Below are 14,555 nucleotides of genomic sequence, written 5' to 3'. Positions count from 1 at the left end.
AGGCCGTCAGTGGCACCCAACCTCTGTGCATCACACCATTTTCATCGTCGGATCCGCATTCACATCCGTCGTAGTCTTGCCCTTTAAATAACTCCCAAAAATCTCGGGCTCCTTGGCCGGCGGCACGTCACGGAGCGGCGTCGGCACAGTCTCCACGTCCGTCGTCGTCTTGCCCTTAAGATAACTCCCAAAAATATCCGTCTGCCGCTGATACTGCTCAATCAGCCCCTCTGTATCTAGCACGGGGCTCTGCTGCGAAAAGGAAAAGGAGCCGTTGCTTCCCGCGCCGCCGTTGGAAAGCTCGAGGCACTCGTCGTCGTCGCGGCTCCGCGTCGTCTCGACTGTTTCCGTGGTGACCTTGACTTCGTGCGTGACAAAGATCATGCCCATGCTGTTCTGGAGTACGGGCCAGAAGACGGGGAGGGAGGCGCAAATGGCGGCCATGTCGATCTCGAGGATGGAGAGGGCCATGGGGCCCGGGGCAGCCCAGGTTGGGTCGAAGGTTGGGTAAGTCCCTGCGCGGGAGCGGACTAGGGAAACGAGACGCCAGGCAGAGAGCATCAATACACTAAAGTCCCTCGGTCAGCACATGAGGAACGAGTCGATGGTGGGGTTTCGCCCAGATGAGAACTTACAGGCTGCCCAGCAAAAAGAGACCGAGAACGCTCTTACGGGATCTCTTGTTCGCATCGGTGTTGAAGTACAGCGGTAAAGGAATAGCAAAGATGATGAAGTCGAGAATCATGTTGCTCGTGGCATGGGCCTCGTATGTCCGAATCAGCTCCTCCGCAACCTGCGTACCAAAACCCCAGCGTCCGCGGGTGGGTATTGACCAGTCCCAGTAAGCTGCTACGGGAATGCAGGGGACCCAGGCGAGAAAGATGAAGGCAGCTCCCCACATTGCCACGAGGCAGATCATGACGATAGTAAAGAATCGTGATTTCGACCCACGCTCAAATGTTCGCAGGTATTGGAGCAGGATGGCGACCTTGATCAGGGATGTTGATATCGGTAATGTGCCGTTGCAGATGTAGAAGATCTAGTACAAGATGGTAAGACTGAGATGTCTACTATAGTGGGAGGATTGATTACCTTCATGAACTTGATGAACCTGTCATACTGTATGAATAATATATGATCTCCGAGCCCATAGTCCATTGCTTATTCACTCGTCAGTACCTGCTGTGGACTAAGTAGGCAGGGGTTGATGCAAGGGTATTGTGACATACATATGCAAGTGCCAATACTCCCAACTGAGATTGAAATCATGACGAGCACCAGAAAGAAGTCATCCCATCCTACCGCCCGAACAATAAATATGCGGGTCCATACTCGCAGGCCAGCACATAGCAGTGCTAGTATCTGCATACTTCATATTAGATGATGTTCTGAGACAGCACCACATAAATGTACTCAGTGCCAAAAAAGAGGAACCTACCAGAAACGATATCACGATGCCAAGCATCACCGGCTTCTGATTCAATGCTGGTCTCGGGTCGTTCAGGTTATTCACCTTGCCAACCAATTCCATGAAAGACGTCATGATGAAGGGTATACGAGTCCCAATAAAGGGATGTTCGTAACAACCGATTGGCTAAAACCACCTGTACATGAGGTCCGTTTCCCAACTCGGCTCGAGATATCCACGAGGTTATCGTCGTCGTTGTCGAGAGGATGAGTCGGTGGGGGCGACTGGAGGGGGCTTGCAGACGGAGAATCGACCAGGAACAAGAAAACCCCATGTGGAACAACCTCAAAAGGGGGCACTGCTGAGACCTTATGGGAACGAAAGCACTGGAAGCATCCGGTGTGGCGTTCGAGAAAAAGTCAACCAGTAAAGCAAATCAAGCACATAGCGCGCCGGCGGCTCTTTGCTGGACCCGTGGGACGTGTGGCTCGTCACACGGCAACGTCGAAACTCGCGGCCGGCAAATGCTCTTTTACGAATTTAGCACGGTACTCCGTCCGGAAAGGCCTTGCCTCCAGTTCCTTCACCAAAACCGAACCAGGACGCTCTCGAACTTGGTCTCTCCGGCTCCGTCCCCCCACCATACGAAAGATTGACAGCCCTAATGCTTTCTGACGGGCGCATTCACGCGGGAAAGAAAAAGGGGAAACCACCGTGCTCGCCATGGTACCAAAGCTCCGGTTCGTCTTAGCGTCCGCCTCTCATGACTCTAGCGCTTCCTCTCTGCCAGTCTGCCTGCCCTCTTGCAATGGTGGCTTGCCGCGAGGCTTGAGTCCGTTGCGCGTATCTGGAGCGGCAATGGGTGAAGAGACTGAGAGGTTCGACGCATGCGGGGATTGGAGTGGCGGCGTGGATTAAGCGACCCAGCCGCGTTGGGATAAGTCTGAAGAACGCCACGGTCGTGTGTTGGGCCCGATTGAGAAAAATCATGTCTTGGTTTGACAAAACAGACCCCTATCCAAGGTTTGGATGCGAGGCCCAATATTTAGCAAGAATTCTTTTGTTTCTTCTTCTTTCATTCTTTTCCTCGGACGAGAAAAGACGTTGGGGGTTATTCTGGAAGGGCTTTGAGAGACAAGAGGACCTCTTCTTCTTGCTGGAACCGCCGATCTCATAACCGTTTTCAGTCAGCTTGGGGTCCTTTTCTTCAAGCCTTTCTGTCGATTGTGGCTGGAATGAGGAAAGGTCTGGATGACGGAACGCAAGCAAATGGCCTGATAAACCGTCCTTCGCGCCCTGATTGCCTGTCTAACGTCGCTACTACTCATCGTTTCTGGGCAAGAGCTCTCTTACGTTCCTTTTATCACTCCAAGTTTTTCCATGAACCATTTTCCTTATTGTTCACCTCTGTCAACAGCAATTTTCCCCTTTGCTCGTGTGGCTTGCCTACTCTTCCCCCTTCCACATTCCGCCGTCCCCCCTCTCTCACTTGCCGTGGTACCCAGGAAATCCTTTGAGCTCGACTGCCGTCGAGAAATGTGGCGTAGGATTCTTCAAGGAAGCAGTCCGAGCGCCCCGCTATTACATCTAGGATCGACAACAGACTGGTTTTTCTATGCCTCCCGTGTGCCTGGGTCGTCTTTAGGGGTTTCGCAAGTCAGCTCGCGTAGGTAGCCAAGCATCAAAATGGCTGCTCTAGTCTGCATGCTATGCAGTTTTCCCCTTCTGTTTATGATAAACGTGGGAAGCACGGATCAATAGAGCGTCATCTAGACTTAATTCCTTCCACGCCACCTTACTGCCCATCAGGGATGCTGCAGACTGGAGCTCGCGGAAGCAGGTCCGAGTATCCCGCTGGGGCTAATTACCCTGCTCACCTTACCTCTCTTTCGGGATCATCACCTAGAGAGCAGATTCAACAAAGGGAAGTTGATCAATAAATCCATAACTTAATGTGAAGATCAGAAAAGCCTGGCGATCACTGGAGACTCTTTCCCTTTCATTGTTTATCATTTAGTTTCTTCATTTATGTTTCTATCATGTGCTCATAATACACGGTCCTTCCATGCCATCCCTGTCACGCCAGATCCGATTGCCGAACTTCTTTGCCCTGGCCTGGAATGTAAGCTAAAAATGACTTGCAGCCTCTGATGCACCCAGGGACCACACTCATCCTAGCAAAAAGATTGGCAATCTCTGCAAGCATGCAGTGCACCCATTGTCTTCAACACAAGACACCACGCGTTTTTGACCGTTTCACCAACAACTAACATCTACCCAAATGGAACAAACCGCACTCAGCTGGAACCAGCAAGCTCCTCCTCAAGCTTGTTCAACTCATCCATCAAAGCGTGCACAGTCTTCTTCTGGTCTTCGCTGGCCTCAACATACGGGCTCCGCGGCGCGAAAAGCTTCTCCTGGCCCTTCAACCCGGCCCGCGGCGCCGTGTACACAGAGGCAGCGTACTTGATGGTCGCGATGCCCGCCTTGGTCGCCTGCTCCGCGAGGGCGGCCTTTTGGTGCAGCGCGACGGCCTCCTGGAGCTTGCCCTCGTTGTGCAGCTTGTAAATCTGCACCGTGACGCGGGGGAAGACGTTGGCGAAGGCCGCGATGCAGCCCGCGCTGCCGGAAGTGAGACCGCCGAGAAGGAAATCGGACTGGCCTCCGTAGGTGGCGAACTTCTCGGCGGGCAGCTCGGCGGCGAGGCGGACGATTTTGGCGACGGCGCCGCAGGTGAGTTTGACGCCGACGATGGAGTCGTGCTTCTTTGCGAGCTTGGCGATGGTGCCGCTGTCGAGGTCGATGCCGTTGCAGACGAGGGGGAAGTTGTAAATCACGATGGGCAAGGGGGTCTTCTCGGCGACGGTGTTGAAGAAGCGGTCAATGACCTGCGGGGTGGTCTGTTTTCCAAAGTAGGCCGGGGGCAGGACGAGGGCCGAGTCGGCGCCGGCTTCTTTTGCGTCGGAGAGGAGCTCGAGGACCTGCTTTGTGGAGTGCATGCCGCAGCCGGCCATGATGGGGAAGTCTGGGCCGGTGGCCTTGCGGGCGGTGGCGATGAGGGCCTTGCGCTCTTCGCGGGTGAGGAGGAATTGCTCGGCGTTTGTGCCGAGGATGACGAGGCCTGCGAGGCCCGTCTTGGAGAGGTAGGAGTAGTACTTTGCTTGAGCCTCGAGGTCGAGCTCGTCTGTCTCTGGGTTGAAGAGGGTCACGGCCGGGGCCCAGATGCCTTGTGGGGGAACCTTGCTGGGAGACATTTTGACAGTGTTTGTTCTAATTTTTAGTCTTTTGTTGTTGTAGAATAGTAGATATCTAGGACACGAAGAATGGTGAGAGCTGAGTTGAATAGAATAGATATATGAGTGAGACAAAACACCTTGAAGGCTGAGAATATGAGCTGCGGTATCGAAGGCTTTAAGGTTCCAACAATGTCAAACGCGCCGGGTATCGTGACCGAGGCTAGCAGAGCTATTTATCGGGATGGTATCCGTTACCCTCGACCCCCAAATGGACAGATAACTACGGGTTCCTATCGGATATCCGCTCCCCGGATCTTGACCCGATTCCCCCGCATTCGAGGCCGAGACCGGCCGAGCATGGACAGGGGTATTTCCGGCCGACACCCCCGATGTCTTTTTCCACAGAAAATGCCGTCTCACCTTATTAATGGGGCGCTCCTCAGTCCTCTCGCTCCATCTTTCCTCGCTTGTCGCGGGTATGATTATTCTGCCAAGACGTACATGCAGCGAGGTGCTGACGGAATCTTTGCAGCTTTTTAATGCGGCCAAAGACGTGCATGCGAGACATAACCATAACCGGCCAGTTACCCGTTGTGGCGGATTTCTGCACGCAGCCACTGTCGGGAAAGGAAAATAAGCAAAAAGACGCCAAAGAAAAGACCACCACCACTTGATCACGAACACCAAAAGTGTAACGGGCCCTGGCCAGGATTCGAACCTGGGGCCTCTTCCAAGATGGTATCTTGATTTCTCATTAACCCTAAGGAAGAATCATACCGCTAGACCACCAGGGCAGACAGTGATTGGAATCTCACGATGTCTCGCTTGTGCTGCGGGGCTTCGCTGGAGCCGTCTTGAATTGTAGGGGTCCGCAAGAGGGCTGAGATGTGGGGAGAATGAAGGCGGGTCATGGAAATGAGACTAGTAGCTTTCCGCTGACGATGGAGTCAGACCGAGTTGAGGACAACGACAAGCCCTGCTAGCGTTGATCGGAGGAGGCCTGCTGCTAAGCAATGTTGCCTACTGAACGGCCTTGCATGGACTGGTAGGCGGGGAGAGATCAAGGCTTGCGGCAAGCTTCTCATTCAAAACCTTGAGCGGGGCCCTCGCCGGCAAAACGAACTTCTTGAATTGGGAGTGCTCAGCTTGTTGCACACCGAAGGAATTGAGTTGGGTGAGTTGAACGTGCAAATTCGTGATGCCTCGAAGTGGAGGGGGTTCTAAGCAATGACCTATTACCTAAAGACTATTTCACTCAAATGGTCTGCACTATGGATCACACGAGTCAAGTCGCGTTTGATGCTTGATGATGATTGAATCGATTACTCTGTAACTCAACGCGACCAATAAACCAATGTCCTCCAAACTCCAGAATATGCATTCCCAAAGAATTCCATCACTCATATTCCAATCAAGCCTCAACAGCTCCCCACGCACCACCACCAGGCGACTGAATGATGACAGTCTCCCCAGTCCTCAACTTAGTCGTCGCCTTGGCCCCCAGATTAACAGTTCGGTCCTTGCCAGTCATGTCATCCTTGACAATAACCAGATTCAACCCCGCCTCGCCATCGCCACCGCCCTCCATACCATACGGTCGCCGGCTCCGGCGCTCGCTCAGAATAGAGCACTGCACCGGCACCCGGAACTCAATCTCGCGAATCGTCCCGTCGCCGCCCCTGTTCTTACCTTTACCGCCCGACCCGCTGCGCAGCTGGAAGCGCCGCAGGATACACGGGTACCGCTTCTCAAAGACCTCAGGATCCGTGATGCGCGTGTTGGTCATGTGCGTGTGCACGCCGCTCTGGCCCACCCACGTTGGGCCCGCGCCAGCGCCGCCGGCAATGGTCTCGTAGTACCCGAAGCCGTCCTTGTGCTCGCCCGTCACGGGGTCCTTGCCGCCCGTGCCAAAGGTGAGGTTGTTGCAGCAGCCTTGGCTGGCGGCGGAGGCGCGGAAGGCCTTGAGGACGACGTCGGTGATGCGTTGGGATGTGAGAACGTTGCCGCCGACGACGGCGAGGCCGGCGCCCGGGTTGAGGATGCTGTCCTTGGGGATCACAATATCGATGGGGGCCAGGCAGCCCTGGTTGAGGGGGATCTGGGAGGAGATGAGGCCGCGCAGGCAGTAGATGATGGCCGAGTGCGTGATGGCGATGGGCGCGTTCGTGTTGCCGAGGACGTGCGGGCCGGTGCCGGTGAAGTCAAATGTCGCGGAACCATCCTCGGGCGAGATGGTGATTTTGAGGCAGATGGGCGTACCGTCGTCCATGTAGTCGACCGCGACGAGGGGCTCGGAGCCGAATTTGGCGAGGGTGGACTGCATCAACTCGCGCACGGCGTGCTCGGCCGTGTGCTGAATGGCGTACATGTACCGGTGAACAGTTGCGAGACCGTTTTCCGTGATGAGGGCTTTGATGAGCGAGATGCCCTTTGCGTTGGCGGCGATTTGTGCATTGAGATCAGAGAGGTTGTCCTGCAGTCTGCGGGTGCCGGAGCAGCCGTCGTACTGGGCGGGCTCCTCGAGGAGCAGGCGGCGGACCTCAGCCTCGTTGAAACGACCCTCGCTGACGAGCTTGGTTGACTCGATGGCCGCGCCTTCCTGCCAAAGGGCGTAGGAGGTCGGCGGCATGGATCCGGGGAGGATACCGCCAATATCGGCGTGGTGACCTCGCGAGGCAACATAGAAGGCCAGCTCAGGTCCGTCGAAGACGGGAGTGATGACTGTAATATCGGGCAAGTGGGTACCGCCGCAGGAGGGGTGGTTGGAGACGAGGACGTCGCCGTCCTTGAGCTTGCCGGCCCATAGCTCGTGCTGGTAGCGGACGGCGAACTGCATGGATCCCAGGTGGACAGGCACGTGCGGGGCGTTTGCGACGAGGCCGCCGTCGGGGCTGAAGATGGCGCAGGAGAAGTCAAGGCGTTCCTTGATGTTGGTTGAGACGGCCGTCTTCTGAAGGGTGCGGCCCATCTGCTCGGCGATGGACATGAAACGGTGGCCAAAGACGGTGAGTTGAACGGGGCTGAACTCTTCCTGCTCGCTGCCCGTCTTGGCAATCTTCTCTACCGGCGCGCGGTCGATAACGACGTAGCTCTCGAGGACTGTTGCCGCGGTGGACGGCGTGACGAGGATGGTCTGGGTGTTGTCGATGATCAAGGCCGGGCCGGAGATACGGGCGCCGACGGGGATGGTTTGGAGCTGGTAGACAGCCGTATCGAGGTGCCCGTGACCCTCAAAGTAGACGCTGTTGGTGCCGCTGGGCTGAGGGGTCGAGACCGTGGAGCCCTCGACTGACTTCATCTGGGCAAACGGGCTTTTCTCAACCTTGGAACGAGCTGCGCCAGTAGCGCGAACACGGATGTCGTCGACCATGATGGACTTCTCGGGGAAGTGGAACCCGAAGCCCCGGCGGTGAGCGTCTTCGAACTCCGTCTTAAAGTCCCAGTCTGCGCCCTTCAGAATCATCAGCGAGCTGCTAGATCCAGCATATCTCATGTTGAGGTAGGTGTCGTGAGTGATGAGATCCTCGGTGAAGCCCTGCTTCATCAGCTCCAGAGTGGCCTGGGAAGACAATTCCTCGAGCTGCTCCTGGATGCTGCCCTTAGTTTCGTCAGAGTAGGTGATGGCGGAAGGCTTCTGAATCTCGTGGACAACGTCCGCCAGCGACATTCCGTACGCTGATAGAATGGAGGAGTACTTGTGGATGATGACCCGGGAAATTCCTAGGACTGTGGCGACGGAGCACGCATGTTGACCGCCAGCGCCGCCGAAGCAAGCCAAGTGATGCGCGCCAGCCTCGTAGCCGCGTGCTTCCGTCAACGCGCGGATCGGGCTTGCCATGCCCTCGTCGGCAACCTTGAGGAAGCCGAGAGCGACTTCTTCGGGAGAAAGCAGAGAGAGACCAGAGGCCTCTCTGTCCTTGTTGATCTCGCTCGTCAGCTCCAGGAACTTGGCGGCCGTGACTTCTCGGTTCAACGGCTCATTCTCCTTGGGGCCAAAGACCTTGGGGAAGTATTCCGGCAACAACCTGCCCAGGAACAAGTTCGCGTCCGTCACGGTCAACGGGCCGCCCTTGCGATAGCATGCTGGGCCAGGGTGTGCAGAAGCGGACTCAGGACCAACGTTGAAGAGGCCATTCTTCCAGGTCAGGATAGAGCCACCTCCGGCAGCTACGGTGTGAATGTCGAGCTGAGGGGACTGGATGGCGATGCCGGCAGTGGTGGTCTCGAAAACGTGATCGTAGACGCCGGCATAGCGGGAGACATCTGTCGAGGTACCGCCCATGTCGAAGCCAATGACAGGCTGACGCTCCTCGTCATCCCAAGAAGTTTGGGCGTAACCAACAACACCACCAGCAGGTCCGGAAAGAATCGCCTTGAGACCGCTGAACTTGCGGTAGTCAACAAGGCCGCCGTCCGACTGCATAAACTCGATGCGCGTCGCGGCCGCACCGAATCCGCCCTTGAAGTTGGCCGAGATAGAGTCAATGTACTGCCGAATGACGGGCGTGAGGTAGGCATCAGCCACAGCAGACATGCCACGAGGCACGACGTTAATCATGGGCTGAACTTCTGAAGACAGGGTGACGGAGAAGCCCATCTCGGAGGCGACTCTGCCAACCAGGAGCTCGTGGTCTGGGTAGGCGTACGAGTGGACAAAGACAACGGCGATGGACCGATAGCCCTGTTCTCTGACCTTTTCGAGCTGCGTCTTGATTTCTTCCAGATCCGGCCTCTTGAGGACGCGGATGGTCTCGCCGGTGATGGCCGTGACGAGCTCAGAATCATCGGACGTCGGACTCGTCTTGATAGAGGCGGGATCCTCGGTGTAGTCCTCCATCGTGATACGCTCATCTACTTCGACGACCTCGTCAAAGAGGACCTCTGGCCGTGCGACTGAGAGGTCGAAAATATTTGGCCGTGACTGGTTTCCAATCGCCAACAGATCGCGAAAGCCCTTTGTCGTGATAAGGGCCACGCGCTCGCCTTTCCGCTCGAGAAGGGCATTTGTGGCTACTGTCGTGCCCATGCGAATGGACTCGACGTGAAAGAGATCGAGCAGTTGTCCTCTAGGTAACGTCTCACCAGTCACCATCTCCAGAATCCGGCGGATGCCTTCTGTTGGGGCATCTTGGTAGTTGGCGGGGTCGACGGAGAGAAGTTTGAGAATGATGTCTCCTCTGCCGGGTATCGCGGCGTGAACATCGGTGAAGGTGCCACCTCTGTCGATGGAGATGCGAATGCGATGTGACTTGACCGTCATGGTGATGTGTGAATGTGGTACTTGCTGCTTGTGAGTAGGCTCGTCAAGAAGACGAGTCGGTAAAGAGAAGTTGGATTGGGGTATAGAATTGGTTCAAGCAAGATCAAAGTAGCACTAGGTTATGATTGACGTGAGACGATATGTCGATGATAGAAATCCGACGATGTTGGCATGCGCAAATGTTTATATTGAGGATATCTTCTTCTTGCCTCTGTCGTGATCATGTAACAATTTGCCGCTACTCTGATCGGGAAATGGGGCTTGGAAGGAGGCCGCGATCGGGTGCCCGCTTTCCTGGAACTCACACATTTGCTAACAAGCTTTCCGATGAGGCCATCCGACCAAAATTCAGACAGTAAGGTTCACCTGGCCGGCGGCTGATGCCAGGCCGTATCGCTGGTTTCTTAGATGCTATAGCCATATCGGCCTTTGGTCGGATGTCGCCATCGCAGTTGACCACCGCTGAAGAGTAAAACAAGACATTTGACTGGTAGATGGGGCGGAGTGGGTCCCCGATCAGCATTTCAGCAAATCGAAGTGCGGCCTTTGTCCGATACTTGATAAAGCATGATGATAAGAATCGGAGTCAAATTGCGAGTTGGTGTCGAAAACGAGAAATCAGATATGTGGAGTTCGTGGCCGGTAGAAGCCTGCGTGTAGCCGTCGGAGTGGGTCCCCGACAATAACAGCATATCTCCCTGGCCTCATTGGCCGAACGAAGAAGCCCTCGGATTATCTAGAGGCCGACGTCATCCGATCTCTGAAACAGTACGTACCGCAGGCCGAAAGCGGAAAGGCTCCATCATCGGCAAAAAGGACCGTCGTCACTCGCAACGCGAACTTGTCAACGGCTTTCTCAACCCCTCCAGCATTAATCACGGCTGTGGGGAATTCTCCATAAACACCGATCCTCCAGCCCGATACCAAGACCACGATGCATGTTGGTTCTCCAGGTTCAGGTGATTCTGCGCCGACAAATCCCCTCCGCAAGCAGGGTGCACGGCCAGGAAACTTCAACACCTTGCTTTCCCCGCGTTGAGCCTTGACAAACACCCATCCAAAGAGTTTCCATTTGTCACAAGCTCCATCTCGAAGACTTGGGGAAGTGGACGATATCAACGGATAATTGCATCTCGCGTGCCATGGGCATGGGGCTCGAACATCCCCACCTCTTCCAAGTGATTCCGTGAGAGATATGTCATATCGGCATTACCAAAACACATGCCAGAACATGGCTCCTATTGCACCATCTCCGCCTCAAGCAGGGCCTTCATCATCCCCATGTGAAGTTGGAAACTCAAGGCCCGTGGCGTAAGTTCCATTGTTCTCTTGAACTTCATCTTATGAGCTCCGTGGAAGCGTTGCTGAGTTTCCAAAATAGATGTGCCAATTGCCGACAAAGACGATCCTATTGCTCGAAAGAGAAGCCTACCTGTTCGCGATGTCGTGATAGTGGCCTGAGCTGCGCGTACGAGACGAGTATAAAGATCACAGTCACAGAGGCGTGAGTCCAACGCCTAACCTCCAACTCATGAGATATGCAACTAATACACTGATTAGCTACTTACGTGAACTCGAGGCTAAAGCCAAGGCGTATGATGGTGAGTGACCAGCATAGATCATATCAGTCACGTACTGATTGTATTCTAGACTCGCTTCTTCGACAGTCTCAGCTACCAGCTCCGATCTCTGGAAAAGCCCCAGCCCACCGCATCTCAGCTGAAGAGCACGAGGAAGAATTCGAAGATGAACACCCGTTGCTCGAGCCTTTCAACCAGATGAGCGTCCATAAGCCTTCGACAAGTTTCAAGGGCCCTGGCAATTCGGACAATTTCCTACGAAGTGTTAGAAACCTATCAGGATTCTACGGCGACGACGGCAGCTTGGACGCCAACACCAACTTTTACGAACCAAGTGCCCTGCCTTCAAGACGTGAAAAGGCGAGGACGCAGGTTCGACTACCACCGATAGACATTGCCCGACGGCTATTTGCTGCACAATACACCTACATTGGGACGATTTTCGCCTTTACGGATCCCAAGGCCAGCTTCGATCAATTGCTCATTGAGGCATACCGAGGCCCTCCCGATCCTTCTGACAGAGAAGCGTGCCTGTCATATGCAAAGGTCCTCATCATTTTGGCTTTCGGTCAACTCTATTCCGTCAACCAATGGGTCGATTTCAGGGGCCCGCCAGGGTTCGACTACTTCACCCACGCTCTGAACCTATTGCCCGATACCCATGAAGAAGGATCGTTGCTGTGCGTGGAAACACTGGCTCTCATCGGCTATTTCATGCAGAACATGAACCGCCGTGATGCTGCGTTCCTGTATACCGGTATGGCTCTCCGCATGGCCATCTCTCTTGGGCTGCATCATGAGATAGGATTTAGTGCGGCACCACATGCTTTACAGGGTCAAGATAACAACCCGGCCGCCTTAGACAATGCAACTCGCGAACATCGTCGTCGGGTGTGGTGGTCTGTTTATAGTCTGGATCGCATTCTATCGGTCAAATCGGGAAATCCCATCACCATCCAGGACGAGGATATCGGCGTTGACCTGCCTTCGAGACTCCTGACAGAAGCAGAATATTGTCCGGCAGTAGTGCTTCGGCATTACACCGAACTCTCACGGATCCTCGGTGAAATCCACAACACCATCTATCGCAAGACCAGCAAGACGGCGCCTAAATCCGGAAAACGATTGATGGCGTCAGTTCAGGGCATCGTGCTCAGCCTGTCCAAGTGGAACAGCAACCTACCAGATGAGCTTCGATTCGACCCTGCCCGGCTGAGCATTAGTCGCGAGAGCGTGAGCACGTTTGCACATTACTATCAGTGCATCAACATGACCGCGCGACCCTTGCTCTTCCATGTTGTGCAGAAGAGACTGCAAAAGATTCGCGCCAGTAGCGACGCAGGCGAGAAGGAACGAGGCTGGAAAGAGGGATTGTCCCAAACAACTGTCAGGGTTATTGACATGTGCATCGGTGCGGCGCAGGACACCATTAACATAATGACTGTAGCAGCACAGAGAGATCTTGTGGGTAAGTATGGTTACACAACCTTTTCCCCGACAATGTCTGCGTTTATTGGCTGATCTTAACGACCACCCAGCAACGTATGGGTACATGGACGGAGAACACGTCTTTTCAGCATCCATCGTCCTCGTCATGGTCTGCGTCGCCTTCCCGACAGACCCGTCCAGCATCATGGCGATGAACGCCGGTCTCGATCTCCTCCGAGGCATGGGCGAGCGAGGCAACAGCTACATGGGCGCCCGCTACGAGCTCCTCGCCAATCTTCGTTCGGCCGTCATGTCCGGGACAAACGCCCACGCCGAACCTCTGCCTCCGTTTCCGACAAGCTTCTCGCCGACAGGATCGCTAGTGCCGGCAGGAGCAGGAGGAGGGCTTCTTCCAAGTGCGCAGCCGACTAGTAGCAGTAGTGTACTGCCCATGGCCATGGGCGACGCTCAAGGAGGAGGAGGCCTGATGGCGATGCAAGGCATGACGGGTCAGCAGCGGGTGACGTTCCCCGTCGTTGACAACAGCTCCCTAGGTGAACCCTTTTTCGATGAAAGTGTGAGCACGGTGATGGACTTTGGGCTCTGGGAAGAAGGCTTTGCCGACCCAGCGATGGACGCGAGCTTTGACTTTTCGCAATGGACTCACGCGGCTGGCATGACTCAGGCTGATGATAGGATGGATGTGTGAAGGAAACTCACGGTATCTACATGTATATCTTACTATTACGATTTGATGATAATGCGAAGCTTTCAATCCTTTCACCTCAATGATAATCTGTCTTGACCCGAGTCCTTGTTTGTGGATACTGGCTTATCTTGCTTTAACCACGGAATCTGCCCATTTGGCGGCTTGGCTGAAGGGGATCTGCAGGGCTGCCAAGTGGGGAGGGGCTGATATGTACCAAGGGATCAAACTCAAATGGGTTAAATCCCGAAAGCTTCGGGTAACGAGCCCGGAGGCATCATCCTGACATCACGCCCGGTGGCTGGGCGAGCTAACTTCACCAAGCGTAGACTCGCCGCCAATGGCCTGGTTAGAGTCAAGAAAACCCATCAACTGACAATGAACAACCCAAGCCATTATCGACAGTCGTTACCGAACCGTTCCACCGAGTCCCAAACTCTGTTCCAATGTGTTCCATTCCCAAGGTTGCCTAGGTATTTGAATCTATCCTGGAGACTAGTTCGATAGGGGCGCCACTCCGACGCCGGGGGGCCGGGTGGATACGAGCAGCTATCAGCGCTATCAACATTGTCAGTGGGGAAAAGTGTGGGAAGAGCGTTTCCCAAGTTCCCCCGCAAGTATCAGGGGTCGGCGAGGACCTCCGATCTTCGTGGTTGGCCGTGGACAAGTTCGCGGTAGATGCGTTAGGTTATCCGAACGGAGTAGTAAGGGACCAAATGCTAGCCAAGGTCTCTTAGGAGTGGCTCTCCGCGCGTGTCTCCCTCTAACCCCCGCGATGCTACCCTTGATACCGCGTCAATCCATATGTCCGTGCCTGCAAATGGATGGTTCGGCAAGAGATAGCGCGCCCGAGTAATTTGTCGCTGTCCATTCCCTTGGTGTTTGGTGTTATCCGCCTGTCCATATCGTTCCATTATCGTCAATGGCACATCACGCA

General features: G+C 54.9%; 4 protein-coding genes and 1 non-coding gene across 5 annotated transcripts; 1 reads left to right on the top strand and 4 right to left on the bottom strand.

Moving 5' to 3' along the window:
- Window positions 1-30: 30 nt before the first annotated feature.
- N0V96_009442 (uncharacterized protein) lies at window positions 31-1,543 on the bottom strand (the record flags this gene model as incomplete). Its single annotated transcript, XM_053198360.1, has 3 exons — window positions 31-568; window positions 636-1,039; window positions 1,439-1,543. 3 exons carry the CDS (start codon window positions 1,541-1,543, stop codon window positions 31-33), a joined length of 1,047 nt encoding a protein of 348 aa, XP_053044253.1.
- Window positions 1,544-3,705: 2,162 nt separating this feature from the next.
- On the bottom strand, window positions 3,706-4,662 carry N0V96_009441 (uncharacterized protein; the record flags this gene model as incomplete). The annotated part of the gene is made up of 1 exon (XM_053198361.1): window positions 3,706-4,662. The coding sequence occupies one exon, from the start codon at window positions 4,660-4,662 to the stop codon at window positions 3,706-3,708; it is 957 nt and encodes a 318-aa protein (XP_053044254.1).
- A 679-nt stretch (window positions 4,663-5,341) lies between these two features.
- On the bottom strand, window positions 5,342-5,438 carry N0V96_009440. Its single transcript has one exon. It is a non-coding gene; the product is annotated as a tRNA-Pro (tRNA).
- A 617-nt stretch (window positions 5,439-6,055) lies between these two features.
- N0V96_009439 (uncharacterized protein) lies at window positions 6,056-9,904 on the bottom strand (the record flags this gene model as incomplete). Its single annotated transcript, XM_053198362.1, has 1 exon — window positions 6,056-9,904. One exon carries the CDS (start codon window positions 9,902-9,904, stop codon window positions 6,056-6,058), a length of 3,849 nt encoding a protein of 1,282 aa, XP_053044255.1.
- A 1,531-nt stretch (window positions 9,905-11,435) lies between these two features.
- On the top strand, window positions 11,436-13,621 carry PUT3 (Transcriptional activator; the record flags this gene model as incomplete). The annotated part of the gene is made up of 3 exons (XM_053198363.1): window positions 11,436-11,505; window positions 11,555-12,952; window positions 13,023-13,621. 3 exons carry the CDS (start codon window positions 11,436-11,438, stop codon window positions 13,619-13,621), a joined length of 2,067 nt encoding a protein of 688 aa, XP_053044256.1.
- Between the last annotated feature and the right edge of the window lie 934 nt (window positions 13,622-14,555).

Source organism: Colletotrichum fioriniae (genome assembly GCF_027942845.1).
Source record: "Colletotrichum fioriniae strain IMI 355084 chromosome Unknown scaffold_12, whole genome shotgun sequence".
Classification (NCBI taxonomy): domain Eukaryota; kingdom Fungi; phylum Ascomycota; class Sordariomycetes; order Glomerellales; family Glomerellaceae; genus Colletotrichum; species Colletotrichum fioriniae.
The sequence above is the reverse complement of the archived record's forward strand: the minus strand, read 5'-3'. Positions and strand labels throughout refer to the sequence as shown.